Source organism: Pseudogymnoascus verrucosus (genome assembly GCF_001662655.1).
Source record: "Pseudogymnoascus verrucosus strain UAMH 10579 unplaced genomic scaffold scaffold_32, whole genome shotgun sequence".
In the NCBI taxonomy this organism is placed as follows: domain Eukaryota; kingdom Fungi; phylum Ascomycota; class Leotiomycetes; order Thelebolales; family Thelebolaceae; genus Pseudogymnoascus; species Pseudogymnoascus verrucosus.
The window spans coordinates 174915-199037 of record NW_017263683.1 but is presented as its reverse complement, the minus strand read 5'-3'; the positions used below and the strand labels follow the sequence as shown (position 1 = coordinate 199037).

General features: G+C 49.6%; 9 protein-coding genes across 9 annotated transcripts; 3 read left to right on the top strand and 6 right to left on the bottom strand.

Moving 5' to 3' along the window:
* Nucleotides 1–112: 112 nt before the first annotated feature.
* VE01_07618 (uncharacterized protein) lies at nucleotides 113–2643 on the bottom strand. The gene has a single exon (XM_018277051.2). It carries the CDS (start codon nucleotides 2347–2349, stop codon nucleotides 730–732), a length of 1620 nt encoding a protein of 539 aa, XP_018128919.1. The 5' UTR covers nucleotides 2350–2643; the 3' UTR covers nucleotides 113–729.
* A 64-nt stretch (nucleotides 2644–2707) lies between these two features.
* VE01_07617 (uncharacterized protein) lies at nucleotides 2708–4559 on the bottom strand. Its single transcript, XM_018277050.2, has one exon. It carries the CDS (start codon nucleotides 4406–4408, stop codon nucleotides 3224–3226), a length of 1185 nt encoding a protein of 394 aa, XP_018128916.1. The 5' UTR covers nucleotides 4409–4559; the 3' UTR covers nucleotides 2708–3223.
* A 563-nt stretch (nucleotides 4560–5122) lies between these two features.
* Nucleotides 5123–5913, top strand: VE01_07616 (uncharacterized protein). Its single transcript, XM_018277049.2, has one exon. It carries the CDS (start codon nucleotides 5131–5133, stop codon nucleotides 5836–5838), a length of 708 nt encoding a protein of 235 aa, XP_018128917.1. The 5' UTR covers nucleotides 5123–5130; the 3' UTR covers nucleotides 5839–5913.
* A 292-nt stretch (nucleotides 5914–6205) lies between these two features.
* On the bottom strand, nucleotides 6206–8634 carry VE01_07615 (uncharacterized protein). The gene is made up of 7 exons (XM_018277048.2): nucleotides 8561–8634; nucleotides 8310–8508; nucleotides 8018–8258; nucleotides 7780–7966; nucleotides 7372–7730; nucleotides 6992–7316; nucleotides 6206–6927 (listed from the first exon to the last, which is right to left on the bottom strand). The coding sequence occupies exons 2-7, from the start codon at nucleotides 8339–8341 to the stop codon at nucleotides 6470–6472; spliced, it is 1602 nt and encodes a 533-aa protein (XP_018128914.1). The 5' UTR covers nucleotides 8342–8508; nucleotides 8561–8634; the 3' UTR covers nucleotides 6206–6469.
* Nucleotides 8635–8658: 24 nt separating this feature from the next.
* VE01_07614 (uncharacterized protein) lies at nucleotides 8659–12551 on the top strand. Its single transcript, XM_018277047.2, has 2 exons — nucleotides 8659–9044; nucleotides 9094–12551. The coding sequence occupies exons 1-2, from the start codon at nucleotides 8976–8978 to the stop codon at nucleotides 11980–11982; spliced, it is 2958 nt and encodes a 985-aa protein (XP_018128915.1). The 5' UTR covers nucleotides 8659–8975; the 3' UTR covers nucleotides 11983–12551.
* VE01_07613 (uncharacterized protein) lies at nucleotides 12552–16165 on the top strand. The gene is made up of 5 exons (XM_018277046.2): nucleotides 12552–13606; nucleotides 13655–13770; nucleotides 13821–14949; nucleotides 15017–15400; nucleotides 15455–16165. The coding sequence occupies exons 1-4, from the start codon at nucleotides 12740–12742 to the stop codon at nucleotides 15071–15073; spliced, it is 2169 nt and encodes a 722-aa protein (XP_018128912.2). The 5' UTR covers nucleotides 12552–12739; the 3' UTR covers nucleotides 15074–15400; nucleotides 15455–16165.
* A 128-nt stretch (nucleotides 16166–16293) lies between these two features.
* Nucleotides 16294–17857, bottom strand: VE01_07612 (uncharacterized protein). The gene is made up of 2 exons (XM_018277045.2): nucleotides 17761–17857; nucleotides 16294–17703 (listed from the first exon to the last, which is right to left on the bottom strand). Exons 1-2 carry the CDS (start codon nucleotides 17792–17794, stop codon nucleotides 16388–16390), a joined length of 1350 nt encoding a protein of 449 aa, XP_018128913.1. The 5' UTR covers nucleotides 17795–17857; the 3' UTR covers nucleotides 16294–16387.
* A 413-nt stretch (nucleotides 17858–18270) lies between these two features.
* On the bottom strand, nucleotides 18271–21818 carry VE01_07611 (uncharacterized protein). The gene is made up of 8 exons (XM_059463895.1): nucleotides 21590–21818; nucleotides 21437–21517; nucleotides 20717–21384; nucleotides 20459–20661; nucleotides 20392–20412; nucleotides 19921–20334; nucleotides 19538–19857; nucleotides 18271–19483 (listed from the first exon to the last, which is right to left on the bottom strand). The coding sequence occupies exons 1-8, from the start codon at nucleotides 21729–21731 to the stop codon at nucleotides 18804–18806; spliced, it is 2529 nt and encodes an 842-aa protein (XP_059319565.1). The 5' UTR covers nucleotides 21732–21818; the 3' UTR covers nucleotides 18271–18803.
* A 398-nt stretch (nucleotides 21819–22216) lies between these two features.
* On the bottom strand, nucleotides 22217–24119 carry VE01_07610 (uncharacterized protein). Its single transcript, XM_018277043.2, has 2 exons — nucleotides 23592–24119; nucleotides 22217–23535 (listed from the first exon to the last, which is right to left on the bottom strand). The coding sequence occupies exons 1-2, from the start codon at nucleotides 23781–23783 to the stop codon at nucleotides 22225–22227; spliced, it is 1503 nt and encodes a 500-aa protein (XP_018128911.1). The 5' UTR covers nucleotides 23784–24119; the 3' UTR covers nucleotides 22217–22224.
* Nucleotides 24120–24123: the final 4 nt, after the last annotated feature.

Here is a 24123-nt window from a genome sequence, read left to right as displayed (position 1 = left end):
GCAAAAGGTACGTCAATTAGTGCTCGTACCACATCAGCATATTCCGGCGCGCCTAGGCCCTACCCGTGTTGGACAGTTTGGGTGGGGCGGGGATGGCTAGCGATTCAACTGCCATTCCTTGTCGCACATGGAATTCCCACTTAGTCAGAATGGGAATCACAGGAACACAATATAGAGCCAACTAACTAACTAAACTATTTGACGGGACATACATATAGTATGTATACCTGGGAAAATCCTCAGCTGGAGCCGCCGAATCCGCGGAAACTGGCCTGATACTGGGCCTATGGGCCTACAGTCGACAGCATGGGAACGGAGATGTGCATCTAGAAAGATCGATCGATCACTCATCTTCGCCAGATACGCCAAAGCACAGGCCACCACAGCATTGTCCTTGCAACGCTGCAACTGACTACCTCATCATTCTGCGTCGAGCCCTTTAATAGGCTGCGCAAGCATAGAAAGAAAAGAGAATTTTGACTTGAAGGATTTGCTCTTAAGGAGCTGCTTCAACGGTGAGTAATTTGAGACTTTTGTTAAAGATCTAGCTGCCATCATCCCCTACTGTCGTTGCAAGTCTCTGACTTAATGTTCTCGCGAGCCCTCCATCGACAGCGGCCTTCCCAAGGCCGCCATTATTCCGATCTCGGGGGTTTGCAGATCGCCAGCAAGGCTGTGGTATAGAGTATTCTCGCCCTGTGAGGTTTGTAGTATCATCTCTCTCCTCCTTCACCTCCCTCGCCTTCTCCGCCGCGTAAAGTCTGGCGCCACATACGCCGGCAACAACTCATCTCCCTGCCCCATCTCCTCCCCTCCGCAACCCCCATACGCATCCACGCTCTCCCCACCCCCTGCCACATACCTGTCCCAAACCCCTCCTAACCCCCTCATGTCCCCTCCTTCCCCCATCCCCACACTCCCCGCCCGTCCACCCGCAACGAAAGCCTCCTTCATCCCCTCTCTCCCCTGCCCAATCACTTGCACGGGGACTTCGAGGGAAAGCATAAACGGCATCGTTGCTCCAGGAGGGTGCACCACGAGCTCAAGGACGAGCGTATAAAAGCGCGAGACGAAGCAGGAGTGGAATGTCGGGATCCACGTTCTTGACGGCGCGAGGACAAGGCGGAGAGCGATTGTCGTGTAGTAGGGTTTCTTCTCGTCTACTTCATCCACGTCTCCGCTAGCGGAAGCGGCGGATACCGAGACAAGAGGACCCGTGGACGCAGCTAACGGAGTCGGCGAAGAATTAGGTGAAGGAGTGGGGGAAAGCGACCACGCAGTCGAATACCCCGAGTCCGTCCTCGCATACTTCGGCGCGGGAACAACCCGCCACAACGGCGCCGCTGCCGCGGGCACATCCTGGGCCGCGAGCGCGACGTACGTCTTAAACGCCCTGCTGTGGCTATCGTACGGACTGCCCTGTAGCTCCTGATCAGGGATTCTGCTCGCGGGGTTAATTGAGTGCACCGTTGTCGCACGGATCCAAGCCGAGAGCGCACCTAGTCGGGGCGGCGCGCAGGAGGGGTCCGTGGGATCGAAGCGTAGGGTTAAGGTTAGGTCTGTGAGGGCGAAAGGCACGAGAGGGCCGCATGTGCGCGGGGGAGGCAGGGAGAAGGCGCGTGGTTGCGTAGTCGTTAGCGTGAGCGTGCCTAGTTTCCCTCTAAACATGCCTTTCCGCATGGTTTTGCTCTTAGAGAGCACATACTGACTCTCTTTCAGCACGAGTAGTGGGGGCGCCTCCTCGCTAGCGGGGACAACGTGGAATTTCCTTATCGCGGAGGAGAGGATTTTCGAGGGTTTGCTGGTAGGAGAGGGCGCGAGGAGTTTAGCGTAGATAGAATAGGAGATGTTTGCTACTTCAAAGGTGAGGTCGTCGCGGGGCAGCAAGAAGGAACCGAGGGAGGGGGGGAGTTGGGTGTGTGCTTCTGGAACGGAGGCTGAGGAGTGCTCGTGGCGGCAGGCGTGGGGGAGGAGGCGCGCGGGGACGACAAAATGGAAGGGGATGTGTAGGGGGCAGCCGGGGTTGAGAAGGTAGGTGTTGCTGCTGCCGGAAGGGGGAGGGTATGCAGAGGGGGGGATAGGCATGGCCATGCGTAAGAAGATGTGGGTTACCTGTGGCTCGGCGATGACGGGGACGGTGTGATCCGTGTGTGCGGTGCGGGTGGTGCCGAGGAGGAAGATTTCAACGCGTGAGAAGGGGGTTGGTGTGAGGGCGGAGATGGCGACATGGCCGCGGATGTCGTCGTAGGTAGTGTAGGTATGCACGGGGCGGGGAGTTTTAGCGCTGTGGTTGTCACCCGAAAGGGAGATATCGATGGTTCGGAGGGTGGTAGGGGTGAGGTGGCCCATGGTGGTGGTCGTGATGGTGATAGTGGTGTTGAGTGAACTGAGGTTGGTCTATTACATCAAAGCGTGTCCAATGCCTTTATAACGTGAGGCTGTGTGAGCAGTAATTAGGAGTATCACTCTAGTCAGAGCTAAACAACATGTGTGTGGACAATGTGTGAATATAGCGTGTATATCGTATCTAACGTGTGTAGGGGAAAGAGATAGACATGTCGGCGCAACATGACATATTGTCAAAGGTGAAGCTTTTGACACTCACATACAGCGCAAGACGTTATATATAAGCCAATGGAAGTCATAGCAGAGCGCAGGCCGATCCTAGTTACATTAGAGGAATGAGAAGCAGACTGCGAGGCTGAGCCACCAGACATCCACTTCCACAGTACCATTTGAGCTCCACCACTGTACTGTACATCGCCGGCCCCTTGTCATAGTGGCAAAGCGGTGCAGCACGACCATGAGTTCCAATATTCGGACACCGAGGTTGTCCGAATATTGGAACTCGACGCCACTGTGGCCTAGGGCGCTGGAGGGCGCATCCAGGGTGGTGTGGTCCAGGTGGTCTATGTGATCCAGGTGGTCTAGGCACGGTCTAGGGGTTCAGCGGTCTAGGGTGGCCTAATGTACATCCCGGACCCATCGCGCCATCCCCACGCCACCCCCAAGCCATCCCGCCCCAACTGCCAGAAAGTGCGGAGATGGTCTGGCTCCACAACAAATCATTTTCCTGACGAATCCAATCAACAGAACAGCCATACAGACGAGCTTTTATTAATCCTAGTAAAGTGTCAAGATAAACCGAACCGCCGCAACCCCAAAGCTCGGGCTCGACTCTAGCTCCCACTCTACTCCCAACCGTCTATATTCATGACATCATTTAATGCACTCCAGAGTCGAATGAGCAAACGGAAATATCCTCCATGTCGTCTCTGTGGCGCTGCCTCGGCTCCTCTCGCCCCTCCTCCTCATAAATATTCACCCCACCATCCTCAAAGCTTCCCTCTACACTGCCCACTACATTTCCATCTCCGTGCCTCCCAGCTCCCACCCCCTCCCCTGCTCCTACGCCTCTAAACCCATTCCAATACTCCATGAGCCTCTCCTCACCACACTCTCTGTAATGCGACAACAGCAGTTTCTTCAATCCATATACCTCGCTCCTCAACTTCTCGACCTCTAGCCCCTTCGACGCATTATCCTCTGTGAGGACCGTCATTCTCACTGCATCCTCCACCCTCTGCGTCTTCATCTTCATCCGGCACTTAGATGCCGCCTCTTTATTCCTCTTTAGGAATGCCTCCCGTTTAGCAGCAACATTCTCAAGAGTTGTCTTCTTCGACGGTTGCTGCGATTTCGTCGGCTTCTTGACTTTCGCCCTACCATCCTTAAGTGGTTTCGTGTTTTTCTCGCTCTCGACCGATACCGCAGCAGTAGCATTATTAGTAGTAGTAGTGACAGCTGCTACTTCCTTCCCCTTTCTCGACTGCCGCCGCGTCATCGGCGCAGCTTTCGTGCTCTCCCGTAGTAAGGGCTGAAGGTCCTTAGGTGAATTGCCCGGTGTTACTTGTCCATGATTCATCACCGTGTGGTGCTTGAATGGTTCCAAGCCAGAGGTGAAGATAGCGGGGCACGTAGAAGGAGACGTAGGAGGTGGCGAGGCCCATGAGTTCGGCGCTGTGATAGCTAGGTGGCTGTCTAATGGCATTGAAGAGTATCCCGAGTGTGGGATCTGTGCATCGAGAGTTGCAAATGGCTGACCAGTAGCCGGGGAGGATAACAGGTGCTCAGAGAAGAAGTTAGGGAGATCCTCGTGAAGTTCTGGGGACTCATTGCTGCTGATGCTGCTGATGCTGCTCCTGTTGCTGTGGGAAACTCTGGTGAGAGCATTGTCGAGGTGGACATTAGGTTCAGTTTGGTAGCTTATTTGTGGGTCGAAGAGGCATGAGAGATTTCTGAAGTCGGTGACCTGGTAGTCGACGCAGGCATCTGGGTATGAGAAGTAAGGCATCTCGGAGTCTGAGATGTGGAAGTTGTTGTCGAACATGGTCAATGGATCCTCCATCTTTGCTAGTAGTTCATATGATGTGTGATAGATTTGAGATATTTGAGTGAACTCGTGGCTTGGGCGGTTTACTAGATTGATATTTACAAGCTGGCAAAGAGCAACAAGATATGTGCAAATTAGGCGTATTACCACATGCCTCCGTTCAATACTACTACCTAGGTTCCGGACATATGCTCTGTATTCCATCTTATATTTTCTGTGGGTCTAGAGAGTACTTAGATCTCTATTAATATCATGTGATTTATAGCGTCTAGAACAGGCCTTATTCCTTACACGTACACGATTGGATAATTCGCTTGGCGCACGGGCCATGACATGTCACATCGAACTTGTTAGAGGGGTCTAGATGCGATGGATCAACTGACCCGCCACTAACCATTGCCAATAAATGCATGAATATTTATAGTGGTGTCACCAATCACCTTTGCTGTGTATATGGGTATACTAGAGCTAGCCCTGGCCATTGCGATAAACACTAATTCCACTATGGTTTCTCACACCACTGTGGGCTGATAGAGAATGACGATCAGAGATGGATAAACTAGCAAAGTTTACTGGTTGCTGGATGAATCACCTTGACCCCCGTGTAGGGGTGTGACATGATGCGGTCGGAACCCGACAAACGCCACATCTTATTCCAGAGCATGAAGTTGTGTGCAACTCATATATATAGTTGTCTCAATGTCCTGTTAGAGTATCTTATAGAGCAGACAAACAAAATGGCCTCCTCTACTCAGAACACCTCCGTTGGCAATGCCAACCTTGAAAACTTGTACCATATCGTTTTGACGACTTCTCACATCCAAAAGGATCCCAATAGTGTGATTGAAAAGATCCGCATTGCTGGAACATATCGCACTCCAGAGGCCGCCAAAGCTGCAGCGCACAGCTGCCTATTTGATGCTGGTTACGAGCGAGAGTGGTTCTCACAATATGAGGTCGATCCTGCGGCCCTAGAGAGCTATAGAATCCATCAACGCATGGGTCTGGTGGTATTCGCGGTGGCATCTGATGGAACAACCTTCCGCATTTCCATTAGCACTACTCCCAACATTGGCCACTTAACGACTGATAATGAGGACGGCCGGATTGCGACCGATCTCTACTATGTAGTGCAAACGAATGTCAAGTATGCGAACGGCGATGAAGGACAAGATCGCGATGTCAATATCGAGGGCATATTCATGAGAGACGACAAGGCGCGAGCCTTTGCACACGGCGTGCTCTTGTCCAAAGAGGACGGAATCACCAAGGAGAGCTTTGCGGAATACGATGAGGCGGGTGATAACGAGGGAGACTGTGGATTTGGGGAGAATGCCGTTATACATGCAGTGGGCATTAATGGGGAAAACTATCTGATCAGTGTTATCAAAGGTCAGACGTCGGAGAGTATTAAGCTAGCAGAAGCCGCAGTGCGGATCTCTTGACCGCTGGGAATTTCATAGGAGTCTAGTAGCTAAATGGAATTTAATTGTCGATTTACTTTACGTTTGAAATAAAAAGGAACTTACCTTCACTTTGTCGTCAACGTGGCCATATCGATGAGCCATTGAGCAGTGATAGGGCTGTGGGTGAATAACGAAGAGCTGATCTGAAGCATCTCTATTAGATTGATAATTAATATAAAGGGAAATAGTTGCAGTAACGAACAGACGGCAAGCGTAAGGAATGCAAAAGAATTTTTGGCAATGCTTATGCCGGATCTTTTCCAAGCAATAGGCGCCCTGGCCACGGCAGTTTTGTTATATGTGAGACTTGTCTCTTAATAAATTTCTTTAGTTATGCCGCCACAATCTCCTTCTCGTATATCCTAATATCTTATACATTTCGTTCTATCCTCGCCTATGGTCCGTCAGCCTTCCACTTATATGCCTCCTGCGCCTCCCTGCGCATGTCTAGACCCGAAATGAATACCAGACTTCCATAACATCTCTCTCAATTTCATCCTTAAGTTTTCTCTATTAGAATGCAACTATAAGAAATAGGGTACGAAGAGCAGTCATAAATTATAATTTACTGTCCCCAGCGCCTATCCCCTCATATAGCTAGCCTACAGCATCACACACTCTCTCCTGCAACGTCGGTTTCCTTTACTCCCTCCATCTCTTTTGCAGCAGCCACGCTTTTTACCCTCTGCAACTCTAATTCCCTCTCTACCTTCCACGCCCCACTCGCCGCCCCGACTTCCGACAAACTCATCCCCGCCTTTCTCAACCTCTCAAGCTGAAGCCCAGCCTCAGCTTCATCATCCCGCTCCTCTTGGCTCATCTCAGGGCCTATGAACAGCATGATCACATCGTATGCCCACACCGCTCCCATGAAGATCCCAATAACCTTCCCATAATCAAAGCGATTTGATTCCGTCGCGCTAGGGGGAAGTGGGAACTTCTCCCCAATTGTGGCTTGGATTGTGGCTGACGCCGAGGAGGCGAGGTTGCCCAGTTGGTAGGTTAGGCCAACAAGGAGGGAGCGTAAGGCAGGTGGGGAAAGCTCCATTAGATGTATCGCAACGGGACCTGTGGCAAGGTAAGTACTGGTTTCACGTGGTGGGATACGAAATGGTTAGGAACAAAGACATACCCCAGATACCGAGCACGAAGAACTGCTCGAAGAAGGCACCCGCAGCTAAGGACTTAGTTTTTGGGAGAATATAGGCGGGCAGGATGGCGCCGCCAAAGACAGCAGCTGTCATCATAGTCAACCGGCGGCCGGCGAAAGTGCTAATGTACCCAATACATGTGGCGCCGATGGCGGCACCAATCTGGCCCACAACGGTGATGACTGTGACCTCTTGTGTAGTCATGCCGAGTTGCGATGTGAGGAAGGTGGGATAGAAGTCCTGGCTGCCGTGGGTTGTCGCGTTGAGGCCAGACATTAGGATGACCATGTAGGTGATTAGAACCCACTAGAGCGAAAGGTTATTAGAGGATGAAAACCCTATAGCGGAAGAGAGAGCCTACGTTCTGCGTGAGCGCGACCTTGGCTTCCCGGGTGTAAGTATGAAGATCAAAGTACTTCGACGCGCTGCCACTAAGGTCAGTGTTGTGTCTGTGTTTGGAATCGCGCTCGGCCTTGATGATCTGGAAGGCGTTCGTCTCAGGGGCCCAATAACGGAAGGCCATGATGAGGATGGGCGGGCCGGCGCCAAACCAGAACAGACTTCGCCATCCGTTCGGCGTTGTAGGAACAAGCGCAAGGCAAAAGACGGCGGCAAGGAGGTAGCCGATAGCGTAAGCAGAGAGGAAGAGTCCTGAGAGGACACCGCGAGCGTCGTAGGGGAGATCTTCCAGTGCCGTTGCTGCTGCAGGGCCGACGAGTCCTAGACGGATTAATGCTGGTATAGGTTGGAATAGAGACCAAATGCGTACCGCCCATGACTATGCCATAGATAGCACGGATTGCTATGAACTGCTGAACATTTTGGCAGAAGCCAGATCCGAGTTCGAGGACAACGAACAAGCCTAGGCTAATCATCATAGGCCACTTCCGGCCGTAGCGATCGGATAAACCTCCACAGATCAGAGCGCCAACTGATCGAAGCATCAAAGTTACAGTCTTGGGTAGCCACCGTCAGAAAAATCAATGCTGCTTAGGAAGTGAACATACAATTCCCCAAGAGACATCCGCTTTAGAGACTCCGAAGTCATTTGCGATATCAGTGATGGTCAGTGAGACGGTGAAGAAGTCGAACGCATCCCAGACCCAGCTAATGAAACCAACGAGGAACATTATCCACTGGTGAGAATTAAGTTCGCGGAGAACAGAGATCGGATTCCTGAGCTTGGTCACTGGTGGGCGCAAGCTCATCGGGCGCGATATAATGTAGCGTTTTATCTGGCTAGGGGAGCTGTTGCTGATATCAGTATGGGGAGTACTATAGAGAGTGAGGGCAGCATACTAGAACCAACCCGCGGCCATGTAATTCCTCATCGTGGCGGTTAGTTGTGTCTGTCGCTCGGAGCAGGTAATGCAGATATTCAATTTCGCTGTCGCAGAAAGACACAAGCAAGACACAGGTGCAAGGGTCCATCAGTCACTATTTTGAGGCCTGTAGCCCTCTATATACATACGCCACAGAATTTTAATCATCCTGAAGTCTAAACAGGGAGTCAGTACTAGGCGTGCAAAAGGCAGGCAGTGTTCTCGGACTTAGAGGCTCGCCCAAACCCTTAATTATTATACGGCCCGATTGTTATATCTCTGCTCTGCATATCTGCAAAAGGTGCTTCTATTTGGATCGATATCGAAGTGATATCATGTGATATATAGCGTCTAGAACAGGCCTTATTCCTTTACACGTATGCGATTGGACAATTCAAATAGCGCACTGACGGTGTCACCATCGTCCCTGGCGTGGTCCCTTCGCCACCAACCCAGGACGATGGTCTAGTGCGTGGACTGGCCTGATACCATCAGTCCACCTTCGGCACCAACCAACATGCGGGGCCGACCAGACAAGTAGTCAATAGAATAGACCCTCGAATACCATTCTCTTCATTTTTGCTTCTCTCCATATTTTCCCATCTTTCTCGGCCAACGCGCATCTCGAGACGGGTTCTGTACAATGGAAACCCCCCAGAGCCTTGGTGATGAGGCTACGGAGCACGGTCCTGTTGCCTTGGAAGAGGATGTGGTTGGTGTTTCTCCCGTCACCCTTTGGTGTCGTCGCTGACGGGACGTAGAATATCGCGTTCTTCTCGAACACTAGCCGCTGTTCCACATCGTCGAGAACACGTTCAACATATACTGCTTCATCGGATTACAGCCAGCGGTTTCCCTCTTCGGCCACGTCCGTCGACTTGACGACAGATTTAGATGGTAGAGATCCAGCTACTGCGTGGCATCCGTTACCGAGGGATACGACTACTGCAACAACATCTCCGTCGTTCTTCGATTGGAACAATTGGGAGGATTGGACACAATGGGGTGGGGACAACGATCTGCTAAGATCACCTACCCCTCTAGCGACCGACGATGGAACGTCTTACCCCGAGTTTTTTCCCCACTCGGCAACGGCAACGGGCGAAGCAATAACGCCAATCGATCGTAACTCGAGCGATGGTGGGTCACCTCTCGGATGCACCCATGTGTCTCCCAGTGAGAGCCTGCTGCCACCTGCAGATTTCATCCCGCAATGGACAGAAGAATATCTGAACTTGGACTTTCTAGGGGGATCCCAACTCCGTACGGTTACGGACACTTGCCTGAATCCCCAATTCGCGCGATCTTCTCAAACCAGTCCGCCACACAGCAGTGATCTCACTGAACAGAGTCTGTTTTCCACGAGCCGTGACGGCTGGGCCCCGTCTGCAACATCGCCTGAACCGAGTCATAATATACCAAACAATAAGCGGAAGCCTTCAGTCAGCGATGATGAGGCTGGTTCAACTTCTGCAGGTCGCAAGCGTTTGCCGAGAGCGAAAGCAGCCCATAATATCATTGAAAAGAGATACCGGGCGAACCTCAACGATAAGATTGATGCACTTTGCAATAGGTTACCAAACCTGAAGGCTAAGTATAATAAAACTCATCAGGGCAGCGGGCATAACGAGGATGAATATGAGAACGTCAACAATGATCATGGATCGAAAGGGCAGAAGATCAATAAAGCGGTGGTCTTATCAGAAGCAGCTGACTATATCCGAGAGCTAGAGGAACGTATCAAGAAACATAACGACCAGATGGCGACGATGCAAATACGACTCGATGTCTTTAAAGCGCTGGCGGCTACAAAATCACCAGAAATAGATACTGGCCGACACCAAGAGCCACTACAGTGGAGAGGAATACGTGGGAATGCAGCACATCTACAATACCAAGCGAATACTGCGACGACCAACCAGGCTTCCCCACCCAGTCGTGATGTGCGCCTTGCCGGTAGGCAGAATACCAGCCGTGGCGGATACATGAGCAAGTTCATGGTGGGTTCATTAGCTGGTCTCATGGTCATGCAAGGTTTGGGTGAAAATGAGCAGGCCTACGACGGGCCTTCAGCTCGCGGTCTTTTCAGTCTGCCAACTGAATACATCGGGCAGCTAGGGGACATCATATGGTCACTGGGTCCGTCGAATGCTGTCGAATTTGCTTTGTTACTCCGAAGCTTCCACACCGTATTCAAAGTCCTCCTGTTGTTCGGTGCCGTCATTTATATTATCTCTCCGTCCTTCTTCGACTCGAAGCTACAGGAAAAAGTAAAGGCTGTACCATACCTCGCACCTAAGTCTGCTCTGCCACTAGGATCACCGGTAGAAGTTCGACGCAGCGCCTGGCTTACTGCCATTCAGACGGTCTGGGTTCCACAAAATAGCCTTCTGCAACAACTCGCAGCCCTGCTGTTGAAGTCTCTGAACCTAGGGATCCGCAAAGTCGTTGGATGGCATGGATACGCAATGTTGACTGGTGCAACTGAAGAGCAGGAAGTGGCACGAATTAGGGCATGGGAAATCGCAATTGATGCGCAGCTTACTGGCGGCGACGCTGAGATCAATTTGAGTCGACTAGCCTTAACGATTCTAGCTTCCGAAACGCTTCCCGTAACACCCTATCGACTTATGCTCAAAGCCCTCCACATTCATGTCCTTCTATGGGAGCTTTCTAATAGCAAGCTTCGCGGGCGGTACTTGTGCAGGACCTTTGCTATGAAGTTCGCAAGATATCAGTGGGTGAAAGCGAGGAAGCTCCATAACCGAATCAGCTTATCACTGCCATTAAACGACACATCTAGATCGGACGCGCTGCCAGATTATTTGGCTAATTTACTAGATCTCGACATTGACACCGTCATGCAGCACAGAGTGGTGCAACGGGCACACAATCTTGCTTGGGATAGGCCAACCGACAACAAGGTATCCGATTGCACTGATGGCATGAACACTGTCATCAATGACACTGCTATAGGTTCTCCGTTAGATGCTCTTTCTGCGTGGTGCTCATGTGTTAAACTTCACAAAGCGCTAGTCAACTTTCTCCGGTCGAGAACTGGCCTTGCGGACAGCAATGCTGACTTCCAACATGATCTTGATCTCGCCCTAAAGATTTCCCCCACTGGGTCTTTAGTTCAAGGCTACAGTGTTGTTGCTTGCGCAGTACTACTAAACGAGCATCGGGGTGCTAATATTGCTGCCGCTCTTCAAGTTCTACCGCCGCTGTCGAAATCCGGCACTTGCGTTCCAACAATGGCTGATGCTATTTTATCCAGTTCTATAAATTCAGAGACTCATCCTGAGCTTCGCCTAGCTTTGCAATATGCCATGGCTGTTGCGCTCCTGAAGCGTGCGCAATATAAGAAAGAAGCAATCGCCTTAATCAGAAACATTCACATATATGACAATGATTTTGGCCTCCTTGGTTTCACGGCTGCATACAACTGGTTAGACACAGCATTTCGGGATAATGCTCTCGAAAATGAGACTAGGGGAGCATTAGAGAACGTTGCAGGTGCTCTGAAGCTGTGGATGAGCGGGACACAGGGTAGGAACAGTGGACTGGGAAAGAATGTCAAATGTGAGATAGCGATGCTATGTGTTGATGTGTTAAGTTGGTTGGTCGGGATGAGGGACACACGTTGCTGAATGACCAGGGCTGCGGGTCTCATGCATACATGTCTAGCTTATTGCCGCTGAACTATTCGCGTCCAGAGTCCGCGCGAAGTGACAGTACCTTCTTCGGTGATGTAACTGCCGTAAATAATAATACTGATAATGCCAAACCCGTTGGGAAACCGGGCCGAGCTCTGGGAGATTCCGGGTTTTTGGCCCTGAAAAGCTGGTAATCCTCACCGTAGGGCCAGCTCTCCCCGTGGTACTCACTAGGGCTAGTAGAGGCTCTGCACTGGAAACAGTAGACTACTCAGTGGTTTCGGGGGTCATAGCAGACTCTTCAAAGCCTATAAACCACTGCGTAGGCCCATTTGAATGGATAGAATAACTCAATTGATCACTGTATGTATTACTACGCCATATACTAGCTTCCGTTTTGCCAGAAGGGATATTTTAGGCCACCGGAGAATTACACCGTGTGTAGATCCCCCCCGTATCCTGGAAATATCTAATAAAACCTGTTAAACCGACCATCTAGTCACGTGCTTAACCATCGAAAGGGATGGTTAAGCACGCTTTCATCAACCTACCGTAGACAGCAACGCACAACATGCACTTTAATTACGATGATATGGTATCTGCTTTATGTTCTACGAGGGTAAGTGTGTCATGTTATTGGTCAAAGCCAACTCTTCCCCATCCTAGGTGACTGCATTCTATTTCTTACTATCGTGCAAACAGAACTTTGAACCCACCCATACTTCACGATGATCACCAGCTTCACAGATGGATGTCCCATCTCGGGATGGTCATGGCACGGCACGCACTTGCGACTATCGCCGTTACGGTGTCAATTGGCACATATCTTTCGTTGCCGATCCTGTATCTCCGCCAGCCACCCTTCTCCTCGAAATACCCAAATCTCTCGGGCCATGCGTGGACGTCAATCCTGCCCTTTCCAGGTGGAGATAGTTTGATTCCAGATATCTCGATCAAGCAGCTTTGGATTCAGGGCAGCTGGATTAAGGCCTTGGAGCGGGAGACCCTCCTCGAGGCAGTCGACATTCAAGAGGCGCTCCTGGGACCAATCTCGAGTTGGGCCACGACACTGTTGCGCCATGAAGGTACTAGTGGTATCCTCGGAGAACCTGCCAAGCGCAGTGCGTTGGAATCCGATGCGGCTGTCTCCTTCATCCACTCGCCTCTTCTATACTGGAATGGTTCCGCAGCAATCGAATCGACCGACTCCATCCTGGCTGCAATCAACAGTCCTATAACCCGAAAATCCCCTGCAAATATCACCCTGACACCGGCCTCGGTCTTATTGGAACCGGTGTGGTCGGGCGATAGACTTGTTGCAGCTGACGCACTCGTCGTGAGTCTCTTCTACAAGGCGGGATCTCGGGCTGGGGAGATATGGAATGAGCGGGTGGCGGCACTAACGGAAGCTGGCGAGGGCAGATGGGACATCTATATGGATGATGATGGTGGGACAGGAAGCAAACTCTTACAGTATCAGTCTCGCCTGGTTAGTGCTCAAGATGAGGCTATATTTTTTGGCGCCTATGGCCTGGTGGCACTTCTCGTCTTCCTGGGTTTAAGAAACCTAAATTCGTTGAGAAGCAAGATCGGTTTATTGGTAGCGATTGCTGTGAAGGTTCGTATTACCTTTTGTAAATGCATTCAATTCTTATTGATGTTACAGGGATGCTTTTCGATTTGCTGCAGTTTTGCAGTTGCTACATATTTCCACCTCGACATTTCCAATATTCCTCTCGAGGCATATCCGTTTATCGCTCTTGTGGGAGCATTAGATAACATGTAAGAGTTTCTTTGATACTGTGTGCACGCTGTTTCTAATACGCTGCTAGATTTCGACTCATCCATGAAGTAGAAAGAACACCTCTTCTAGATCGACCTAAACGCCGATTATCTATAGCACTGGGATCCGTAGGACATTTATTGCTTATGGCAGTAGTGCAGAATGTTTTTATTCTTTTGATCTTATCAAAGCTGCTCCCTCCGGGCTTGGCCGCTTTCTGTTATTTTGCTGCGCTCTCTCTAGTAATTGACATGCTCTTCTTTTGGTCATTCTTTGTGGCGATATTAGCTATCAATTTGCGGAACTATGGAATACAAGATTCGTTCGAGAATGTAGGTCAGCATCGTGAGGGCACCGAGGACGTTAATGGATCAGCTATTCATGGATTCAATCTCCAACAACGAAGAGATACTACTTGGCGATGGTGGCAGGCTATATTATATTTCGTAAGAGACCAGGGAACAGTTGCCATTCTACTGTATATTTCCATGCTGGCTTGGCACTTCACCCCTGGAAAGATCTCATTTAACTTCAACCAAGAGTTTACGTCTGCTCCTGGCCTGGGTAGAACCCAAATATCACCAAACTACCCGACTCGCCTCAAGACTGTATTGGGACAGTCAACAGATTCAAGGGGTTGGCTCGAAAGTCAGGACTACAACACGATGAAAGAAATACACCTCTTAGCTGATGCTCGATTACAGGGCTTTGTTGCTAGAATCTACAGCCCTTTGATTGTTGTGCCAAAATTCACGAACAGAAACGTGTCATTACAGACGAAGATATCTAAGTCGTTCCTAATAAACAGTTACACACCCACGCAGTTCTGGCTATATATTGTTGCCCTCTGTTCCCTATTAGCATTCTTTGTCTCGAATTACTCGTCCCATTCCAAACAGGACGAGGAAGAAACACGAATCCAAAAACCCGACAGTCTCTGTTCTGTCCGCTACCTCCCTCATGGTCACACCTTGGACGTTTACATACTATCTACATCTACCAAGCCCTATCTAGCATCGATAGGTTTTGACCATGAGATTAGAGTTTGGGGTTTGAAGCCAAAGAATATCACCAGCCATCTCGCCACTTCTTCTGAGCTGGAAAGTCTATGGCCCGCAGCTGCTGTTGCTATTGACGACAAGGGGGAGTGGCTTGCTATTTGCTCTAAGCGAGGCGAGGTAGGTCTTTGGGATATCAAGCTCCAAACTTTACGAATCATAAGTGCTAGCCTTCACGTTCATATAGTCCTATGCTTTTTCGTACCAGGATTTCTCCCTGATTGTCAGCACTCAACGTTCTTAATGGTTGGCGCAAATGGCATTTTAGTCAAGGTCGAAGGCAAAGCTGAAGATGTTATATTACACCAAATCTGCGCCAGGCAAATTCGATCGTCCCACCTCATCTCTCACCGGCATGATCCGCTGAGACTCATCTCGGTCACTGAGGATGACGAGATATATATTACCGTTAACCGAGAAAACGGCTGGATGTCCCAGGCTCTCCATATCCCGTTAACTACTTTGCAACAGCCCTCGCGGTTGCGCTTCACTGTCATTCCTGATCTGAAAATGGTTGGGTTGGCGTTTAACATGGTCACATCTCAATTGTATCTAATTGACTTTCTGTCAGGTTAGTGGAAATAACCTTACCATCTTCATCGCTAACAATAATCCCTTAACATAGCTTCTCCGATTTATGTCTTCCAACCTAAGCCATTTATACATAGTACATTGAGGACTATCCACTCCCCACCTCAGCAGTGTCTCTCGTGTGGAGCAGTAGCACTTGTATCATTCTCGATCGCATACAGTGAAGTTCAGGATGGACGATTCACAATGCTCACACTGTCTGCGGAGCCAAATCCACGTAAAAGGATAGGATTGTTCTGTCTCCGTGCGGAAAGAGACGCTAGGGAGAGGAGATGTATCGGGTTTCACGGTAGCACAGAAAATTCTTACTCCATGTCACAAGCAGGGGCATGGGAAGCCACTGCTTCCAATGGCGTGGCTGGAGTAAGACGAGCAATTCCAGATGTCCAGGTCGTGCGTGAGGGCATACGAAATGGCATACTATTCAGAAGAGGAGAGAAAAGGGCTCGGAAAGAGCCCAAGCTAGACGAGGAAGGATGGGAAGCCTGGACGATGACTGCAAGAGGAATAATCAACACCCATCCGCTCCAGGTCGAGGTAGTTACAAGTAGGGTTGGCCCGATAAAACCAATTGGAAGAAACGCAATTGCTGTGGGCTTGGCGGAAGATATAGTCCTAGTACAATTTGGGGACCAGATTCATGATAATGACGACGATCATGGCGTGGTCGTGAGAAGATTGCCACATGCAAGATCGGCAGGCAGATATAAGTCTAGTTAATGATATCATAAATACCTTTAAGCAATACTTTAATGACTGAACGGGCAGTTCAAGGAAGAGGGTGTTATAACGTAGTAAGATCGTCATGAACCACTTTGTGTATCAACGCCCAGCCGACCCTTGTCAATTTTAGACAAATAAGAATTAATCGTAAGCGGTCCCAAAAATTCCTTGTGTCTTACGTGTAAAAATAAAGATTCAAAGCTCTTTGTCAGTTCGGTAGAAGGATTTATTTGGATTACGCACTCTATACTACCAGTCTAGGATCCAAACTCCTGATATTTGCACTGGTTGCCTCGCCATCGAAGATGATTTCACTAATGAGCTTTCCGGTTGCTGGCGCATTGTGGATGCCCCAGCAGCTATGTCCCGCCGCCAATAACAACCCTGGAACCCCCGTCTCCCCGATCAGCGGCCCTCCTGAGCCACCTACATTCATCACAGGCAGATAACAAGCGCGGCGACTAGTGACGACGCCATTTCCGAGCTCATCAGATATGCTCGCAACGGCATCAATGATGTTTTGGCAGTCCTGTCTAGAGACCTCCACCGCGTCGGTGTTCGCCGGTAGAGGAACGACGTTATCGCCCGAGCCGCAGACGTACACCTCGTTATTCGGCCGCGAGTATATCTCGGGGCACATGACCTTCGCGATCTCCCGCGGCACCGCCGGATCTCCCTGCTCTGCTCCATCGCCATCCGCATCCTCCGGGGCCACGGGGATCTCCGTAAAGAGACAGTACGCCGAGACAGGTTTCGTGGGCCGGATGGTGACGCTGTGCGCGCGCAGGGAGGAGATGGGGGCGGAAGGTAATAGGACCGGCGTCCATGGCCCTGCAGCAATGACAACAATAGTGGCTGGTATTGATCGAGATTCAGATGTTGCTTTGTCAATGTAGCTTACCGATTGCACTCTCTTCTCACGAGCCGCATTCCCTGCTATGAAACCTCCAGCTTTCTCGTTCGCCACATACTGTTCCCTCGGCGATTGCTGATCATCCGGAGCATAACCTATAGCATCTACCGAGCCTAAAACAACCTTGACACCGCCCTCCTCCGCGAGCCTTGCCATCGTCATGGTAAACTGCAATGGATTTACCTGGGCCGTGGCATTCGTTGTGGATATATCCTCGTAGCTCTTGATGGACTTAGCATTGAACCAATCTAGATCATCTGGAAAGTCTTTGGCGGGTAGATCCCTGTTTTCCTCCTTAATGTATTTCCTCTTACCCAGCGGAAACCACGTAGCGAGCTGGGTCCACGACGTAGCAGCCTCTGATGTAGATAGTTTTTGGTCCTTCGCGGTCAGCTTGCCGCAGTTGATGCGCCTGTAGCCCCATTGCCGTACGCCGTCGTGCGCCTCAGCAAGCTGGCTGTGTAGGTCGAAGCTCAGTGGTACAATGGACGCGGGATATGCCCACTGAGCAAGTAATCCTCCGGCTTTGCCTGATGCTCCGCCGCCAATTCGTGTTGCTTCGAACAGAGTTATGGAATGACGTGAAGGATCAAAGGACGGGTGTTTAGTGAGATAGTAGGCCGTTGTGCAGCCGATGATGCCACCCCCTATTAATGATCACTATCAGCTAGGTATGTGCAGACCAGCAATCGTATATATCCTACCCACAATCACAATATCCTGTTTTCCATCTGCCATGGCTAGAGAGGAAGACGTTCAGTCCAACGGGTAATAAAAAATGGCTCACTGTCGGTAATGTTGGTTGTGGCGTAACGTAGGATGTAGCGTATCGTAGACTGTGGCGTAACGTTGACTGTGGCGTAACAGTTCGTAATAGACCATCGGCGAATATTTCTTGTCTACATAAGTACTGCCTATACGCCTAATAACAACTTGTTAGCTCTAGCTATTATGTTACCTGCAACTCTTAAGCGTGCTAAAAATGTGTCTGCTCTAATATTAGGTCAGCTTTTGCTGCTACTAGCTCTAAGAACAGGAGCATACTATTACTTTAAACGTATAATATAAGTAGATAGATAGATATAGTATTTTTAGTCTTAGAATGTAAGTAGTTGTATTTTCTCTAATATCTAGCTTAGGAATAGGCTACTTTAGGAGGCTACTTATAAGGACATAGGGATATAGCTCTCTATAGTAGTATATAGGAGTGTAAGTTAGAGGTAATACTATATTCTATCCTATAGGTCTACTATAAAGGATATAACCCTAACTCTGTCTAGAATAACTTCGCCCCTATGCCCATGGCAAATCTGTTCTAAGGACTAGCCGTTCCATAGTAGCAAATAACTTGAAATAAATATATGATGCTAACAGAGGCTTCGAATTATAAAGGCGAGTGGCTGGCCCTTTATACCATTTTCTTGGTTAAGCTGTGTGCACTCAATCTTGTTTAACAACACCATCGCCAACATCCCATGCCACATCTCTGTTGTAACCAACTATATATCAGTGCAAGTTAGCACCGCCTGGGGTACTGAGGACTAGAGTGCGTAGAGAGAGGCATATGCCTGGCACGGCTTTTCCCAGCTCCTTGACCAAGAGGAGCGGCTGTTGATCCGCTGCCCCCTCTGGGCCATATAGCAATACACGAGTGAGGCTACATGCATGCGTGGCGACTTTGCCTATTGGTACGGCCAGCTGGCCAGATGTAGGCACTATCTTATGATATTCAAAATGCCGGTCGTCCTTACCAGTGATGTTCTCTAGCTACATATCCGTATATCTCAGGAGCCCAGTCACTGCTCGCCGGTACGGTTGGCATTTGTGCCAAGTCATAGGATGCCGCATCAAAGTTGAAATCGTCCAAACTAATAACGCGATCCATTACCGCATAACTTTGATCTGTTAGGGTTTGCAATATGTTAGACAGCTCGTCCTGTGGTTCAGTGGAACTCTTCGACCCTCTGAACTCTGGTACATCGGATGATGGCGTCCAATGCTCGGGGTTTTCATCGCTTAATATATTTCTACCTGGGGCACCAAGAGGCATTTCGACAGAGATGGATGTTGATGGTTGACCTAGTTGTAGTGCCGTTGCAAAGTCCGCAGTCGCGACAGCAGACAGAAATTGTTCTGAGGGATGATTCGCTTCGCATCGATTCTGAGACCTTTGCATGTCGTCCCCTAATTGACCCTCAGTCACTCGGGAGACATCACTTTCAACAGAGCCGACAACTCTCAAATAGAAAGTAGGATCATCGAGACAGCGCTTGTGAAGAAATTGGAGATGATCTGCTAATTGATCCGAAAGCGACGGCGTTGAGCTCCGTTCTTGAGAGAAAAGCCACCGCCGTGATGCCTCCTGAAGGCACTTGACTAGGATCGAAAATTTCGGATCCAATGCAAGTCCGTAATATTGACAGTGCACTGTACAGGTAGTTAGATTTAATTTATGTGCCTCATCTAACCTGAGAAACATACCAAGAAGCACCCGAGCACTAACGTAGCTGCAAAAAGAAAATTGTGGAGAAAGTGGCATGGTTTCTGGCGCGTGAGCAAGATACTTCATGGCGATATTTGCTGTTTCAATTGCTGCCGACTGGCATGTCTTAGCACTGTTGAAATTTGGGAGCTTGATGCCTTTCAGCTGCGGCTCGGGGTAGCCTATTCGCTGATGTAAGAGAATCATTGACGTATTATGCGTTATATGGGCTAGGGTCATATTCGGGTCCAATGCTGCTGTCGCCTCCGGAGGGGGGACTTCGGGATCTTTCCATTTAGCGGGTAAAATGGTTCTCCAGCTATTTACGACAATATTAATAACGTATTGTTCAGTCTCTTTTGAAGGAATAGGGTTAGCTTACTGGACTAGACGAAGATCGAGTTCCTTAAATCGTGTGAGCCAGGAGGAAACTTCTTGGCGGTTGCTGAAATCAATCTTCTGATTTAGGAAATACATGTTGATCCGACACAGAGACTCCAGAGATTCAACATAGTATGCAAAAGCACCGATAGCTGACGTATCGATATGCGCTGTTGGCGATTGCAGTTTCTGGGCGCCCGGAGGGGTAATTTCAAAATCTGCACCACTTGTGCCCGCGGATTGTCCTGGGCTTTCATAGTGGGCTGGCAGAAACGCCACTGAGTTGCTAATTTTGGCAGCCGATTTGTCCCATACCCCAAAGTATGGTGATAGTGCGGGATTGTCTCGGTTCCAATGTGTTCCACAGATAGGAAGTCTTCGTGAGACGTTGTCAGCAGTGAGTCCAATATTCCATCTGGTGAAATGTTAGCCCAGCACCCCTACGAAGACATTCTCACGTATGTTCACTGACCCGGTCAGGACAAAGCACATTCTACAAATATTAGCAACTATCTATGTTAGAGTAAGGATGCACGTGCCGATCTAGTATGAAGATATTCCAAAATACCCGTCGACGCTCCTCTTGCTCCATCCAATCAGATGGTGGAGGTAACGGCTTTGGCCTCAAGAATGCCTCCGGTACGTCCGCATCTCCTTCCTCGACGCTTAGCTGGAGATATTCCACCGTTCTGGTGAGTAATGCGACTATAGGCCATGCTCTTAGCGGCTCGCCATTCCCGATCTGTACCAGAATTTAAGCTGAATACTCGCCATAATTTCACGGAAATGAGACTCACATGCATGAACGCGACAATAATCAAGGCTTGGAGGTCCTCGACTGTAAGACTGTTGGTTGCCCTCGTAATGACTATATTCCTCGATCGTTCAACCTCTCGCTCTATGCGGCCAGCAGAAATGCGGTCGCCAGATGCTGCATTCATGGGGCGCAACGCCGCAGCTAACATAGCATGTAGTATTAGAGGCGGGTCGGCGGCTTCATCCAGCCCTTGTATTTTTCGTCTAAATGTCGTCATATGGATCATGGGGATCCATGGGTGAATATTCATGAAGTAGGCATCGAGCAGATCCTCAAGATGTGTTCCAGTGAGAAAATGTGATGACAATTCAAGCTCTTCAGATGCCTCACATGAGGGTTTTTTGTGCCTAGGCTGCTGAGTTTCTTCGCTGCCAGACCTCTGGCGCTTGCAACGATGCTTATCATTGTTTCTACTTGCATCTAATTGTGACCCGGGCGACCCCGAGCCGGGCACGATGGACTGAGACAAAAAGGAGATGCTAGAAGTCAGGTTTTGAATTTGCATAGCAAGAGCTGAGAAATTAGCTGTTCCCAAGCCCTCAAGGTCAGTATTTGTAACGACAGGATCATGGGTTGCAGAAGCAGCTGCGAGACGGGGTGATGAAGAACCACCATCTCGTTGGTGGCTAACAGCGTGCTCAAGAACCTCTGCATGTCAATCAGTAACGTATTCCCCATTACGGCAAAAACTAGGCTGTACCTATGCGCCTAACCAGTTTGTCTATTGTGCCACGCTTGAATCCTGGCTTGGTACGAACTGGGTCATAGAAGCACGACACGTCTGCAGGGATGGAAATGTCAGTGTGACTCGAGGCATATACACGATCCTGCAGGGAAGGGTGCTCCTACTGACCCAACCGTCTGCAGTTTGAGCACGAGGGGCTCTGGCGAGAGCATTTTAGTTTGCGGGTCCGGCATTCGTCGCAAGAAGGCAGCGGATTCTCTCCTTCGGGAGCCACTGTGTCACTGTTCGATTCCATCGGTGCGCCTGCCATTGACGTATTACCCGTGAAGTGCTAGGAGCCGCAAACCTATATAATTATGAACGGCACGAAATTGAACAAGAGTCACGCAGGAGGGAGGGATGTTGAGATAATTATCAATGCACATAGCCAGATTGCGGGGACGGAACGGGGTTCCAGGTAGCTCTAGCATCATGTAATGTTACATGCGGGGCTAATGGGGTGGTAGTGGTGTTGTGAGGCGGCAGATCCCCCATGCTTGTGTTGCACTAGGGACCCTTCAGGGATATTAATTGGGATGTCTTAGTGCCTGTCGCCGAGTAAGGAGAGAGCCAAACTACATGTGTACAGTAACGCAAATCGTGCCATAAAAGTCCCGTATGATAAAGTCCCTAATGTCTTATCTTTATACCAAGTTTATATACAGAGGTACTTTTGTCTCAAATTTTCATACCTTGATAACTAGAGCGAGTTAAAACACCAAAAACGTTGTATTAGATGAGCCACAACCATGTTTTCGCATTGTCTATAGTATTCCCATGTCTAAAAGTCTTCCCCCAAACTCCAACAAGTAGTAGTCCGCATACACCAACCCGTGATCACTAGGCTTGTTCTTGCTGAAGCTTGCGGCATTGTTGCATACGGTCGAATGTTTTAGGATGGATTCAAACCGTCCACCCGCAATAGAGTCTTTACAAGCTAGCTCGCCATGCTCAGAGACTACTAAATGCGCCTTCTCTTGGGCCAAAGCAAAATCGAGCACATCCTGAACAATCCTGAGGGACAGCTCCAAGTACCTTGAACTCAGCTCATGTTCCCCTCTTCCTGCCAAGACGTTTGACAGCACAAGCATGCCATTGGCGGCAATAACTCCTGCTGAAGTGTCGCGCAGGGGATTCTGAGAATCTTGGATTGGAGCATCAAAATCCCACAACGGCACATATCGCCCAACACGTCGTCCACCTGAGCTAGGCAGTTCTATTTCGACGCACTCGGGTGCAGTCTCAAGGCGAGAAACAAAATACTCTGCTAGACCACATGCCGCGTCAAGAAACTCGGCGTGGCCAGTCCAGTGATACGTCTGCGCATAACCAAGTATTGCCCACGCCTGTCCTCGGGACCAGGTTGAGTCTTTGCTATACCCTTGGGCTGTTCGCACCTCTTTAATTGACCCCGTCGCAGGAGCAAAATTAACTAGGTGTGCAGAGCTGTACAGGCACCCGGCGTAGCCTCTTCGAGTGACAGTCTCAACACGGAGATGCGACTTCAACAGTGTGCGTGAATGATTCACCGCCGCGTCGGAGAGCGCCGTGTTTCCGGAATGTGCCGCCGAATAGAATAGTAGGTCCATATTACACATAGAATCGATGATGACAAGAAAGTTCTCCTCCATGGATGTTATCTCAACACCTTCGTGCCAGTCGAAAGTGTCCCATGAGCGAATCGCCTGTACCTGTGGGTCATACCGTGCGTATAGACTCCCTGCAGCTGTTACGATAGTCTCAAGGGCGCTTTCGTCATGAAAAAGCTCCCATCTGGGACGCATATGAGGCATTATCACGAAACCCAGGTCATGCGTATCCTTCCGCAATGCTTGGCTGCGAAGAGGTTCAGACCAGATATGGCCGAGTCCTCTGAACCTTTGGCGAAGCACGGGTAGGCTAACCTCTGCATTTTGGATACCCAGGGCGTGTGGATGTTTTATGAATCGCTCGAGCAGCAAGTAGATGCACCCAGGAAAGAAGCCGCTTGTCCAGAAGTCAATCTCTCGCGATTCATAGCGACCCTTGCCAGACCCAAGCTGTGGTACAGTCTCCGGATACTGAGCAGGCGGGTTCTACATTATCAGAGAGTCAGCACTTGTTCTCAGTATTTGGGATGTTATTTGCTCACATTTTCCAACAGATGATCAACAGCTGCGCGAAGAACTTTTGCTATGACGTTCTCCGAGTATAGCTCAACAAGACAATGTTTCAGAGACTCATGCTGAGGATTGCGCTTGAGGGTTTTAAAATCGGAAATTTCGGCCGTGAAAGTTGCTGGAGCACTTGCGCCTTTGGTTTCAATGTTATACCAGCTGCCCATGGTGAATAAAGTGGCTCTCTATCTTCTGCTCTCTGCTTAGTTTGATTGGTTTGATGGGAACAAAGCCTGGTTATAGCTTTGCACTCGGTGAGTATCTATGTCGTCGCCCTGTAACATTCACTCAAGATGTCGGACGGGGGTAAGCTATCCGCAGAAACTCCAAGATGGACTAAACTGCCATACTCTTGTAGTTTTCACTGGCAAGAGATCGGATCTATGGCGCCGCCATGGTTTTTCCATCAGTCTCCGGTCGGCCGACATTTGCGCACCTAACCCGATGGCCGGGCTTTGATTTTAATCTGGAATATTATCTTGCTACAACAGCCACCACTAACCCAGA

Coding starts and splice junctions, on each gene's coding strand:
- VE01_07616 (XM_018277049.2), top strand. CDS start 5,131: ATGGCCTCCTCTACTCAGAACACCTCCGTTGGCAATGCCAACCTTGAA.
- VE01_07612 (XM_018277045.2), bottom strand. CDS start 17,794: ATGGCAGATGGAAAACAGGATATTGTGATTGTGG. Junction 17,704..17,760: donor ACAGGATATTGTGATTGTGG/GTAGGATATATA, acceptor GATCATTAATAG/GGGGTGGCATCATCGGCTGC.
- VE01_07618 (XM_018277051.2), bottom strand. CDS start 2,349: ATGGGCCACCTCACCCCTACCACCCTCCGAACCATCGATATCTCCCTT.
- VE01_07611 (XM_059463895.1), bottom strand. CDS start 21,731: ATGGCAGGCGCACCGATGGAATCGAACAGTGACACAGTGGCTCCCGAA. Junction 21,385..21,436: donor CAAACTGGTTAGGCGCATAG/GTACAGCCTAGT, acceptor ATTGACATGCAG/AGGTTCTTGAGCACGCTGTT. Junction 19,484..19,537: donor TAGTGCTCGGGTGCTTCTTG/GTATGTTTCTCA, acceptor CTACCTGTACAG/TGCACTGTCAATATTACGGA.
- VE01_07613 (XM_018277046.2), top strand. CDS start 12,740: ATGTCCCATCTCGGGATGGTCATGGCACGGCACGCACTTGCGACTATC. Junction 13,771..13,820: donor GTGGGAGCATTAGATAACAT/GTAAGAGTTTCT, acceptor ATACGCTGCTAG/ATTTCGACTCATCCATGAAG. Junction 14,950..15,016: donor TTTGCTCTAAGCGAGGCGAG/GTAGGTCTTTGG, acceptor ACGTTCATATAG/TCCTATGCTTTTTCGTACCA.
- VE01_07614 (XM_018277047.2), top strand. CDS start 8,976: ATGGAAACCCCCCAGAGCCTTGGTGATGAGGCTACGGAGCACGGTCCT. Junction 9,045..9,093: donor TTGCCTTGGAAGAGGATGTG/GTTGGTGTTTCT, acceptor GACGGGACGTAG/AATATCGCGTTCTTCTCGAA.
- VE01_07610 (XM_018277043.2), bottom strand. CDS start 23,783: ATGGGCAGCTGGTATAACATTGAAACCAAAGGCGCAAGTGCTCCAGCA. Junction 23,536..23,591: donor TTGATCATCTGTTGGAAAAT/GTGAGCAAATAA, acceptor CTGATAATGTAG/AACCCGCCTGCTCAGTATCC.
- VE01_07617 (XM_018277050.2), bottom strand. CDS start 4,408: ATGGAGGATCCATTGACCATGTTCGACAACAACTTCCACATCTCAGAC.
- VE01_07615 (XM_018277048.2), bottom strand. CDS start 8,341: ATGAGGAATTACATGGCCGCGGGTTGGTTCTA. Junction 7,731..7,779: donor CTATGGCATAGTCATGGGCG/GTACGCATTTGG, acceptor TAATCCGTCTAG/GACTCGTCGGCCCTGCAGCA. Junction 7,317..7,371: donor AGGTCGCGCTCACGCAGAAC/GTAGGCTCTCTC, acceptor CTTTCGCTCTAG/TGGGTTCTAATCACCTACAT.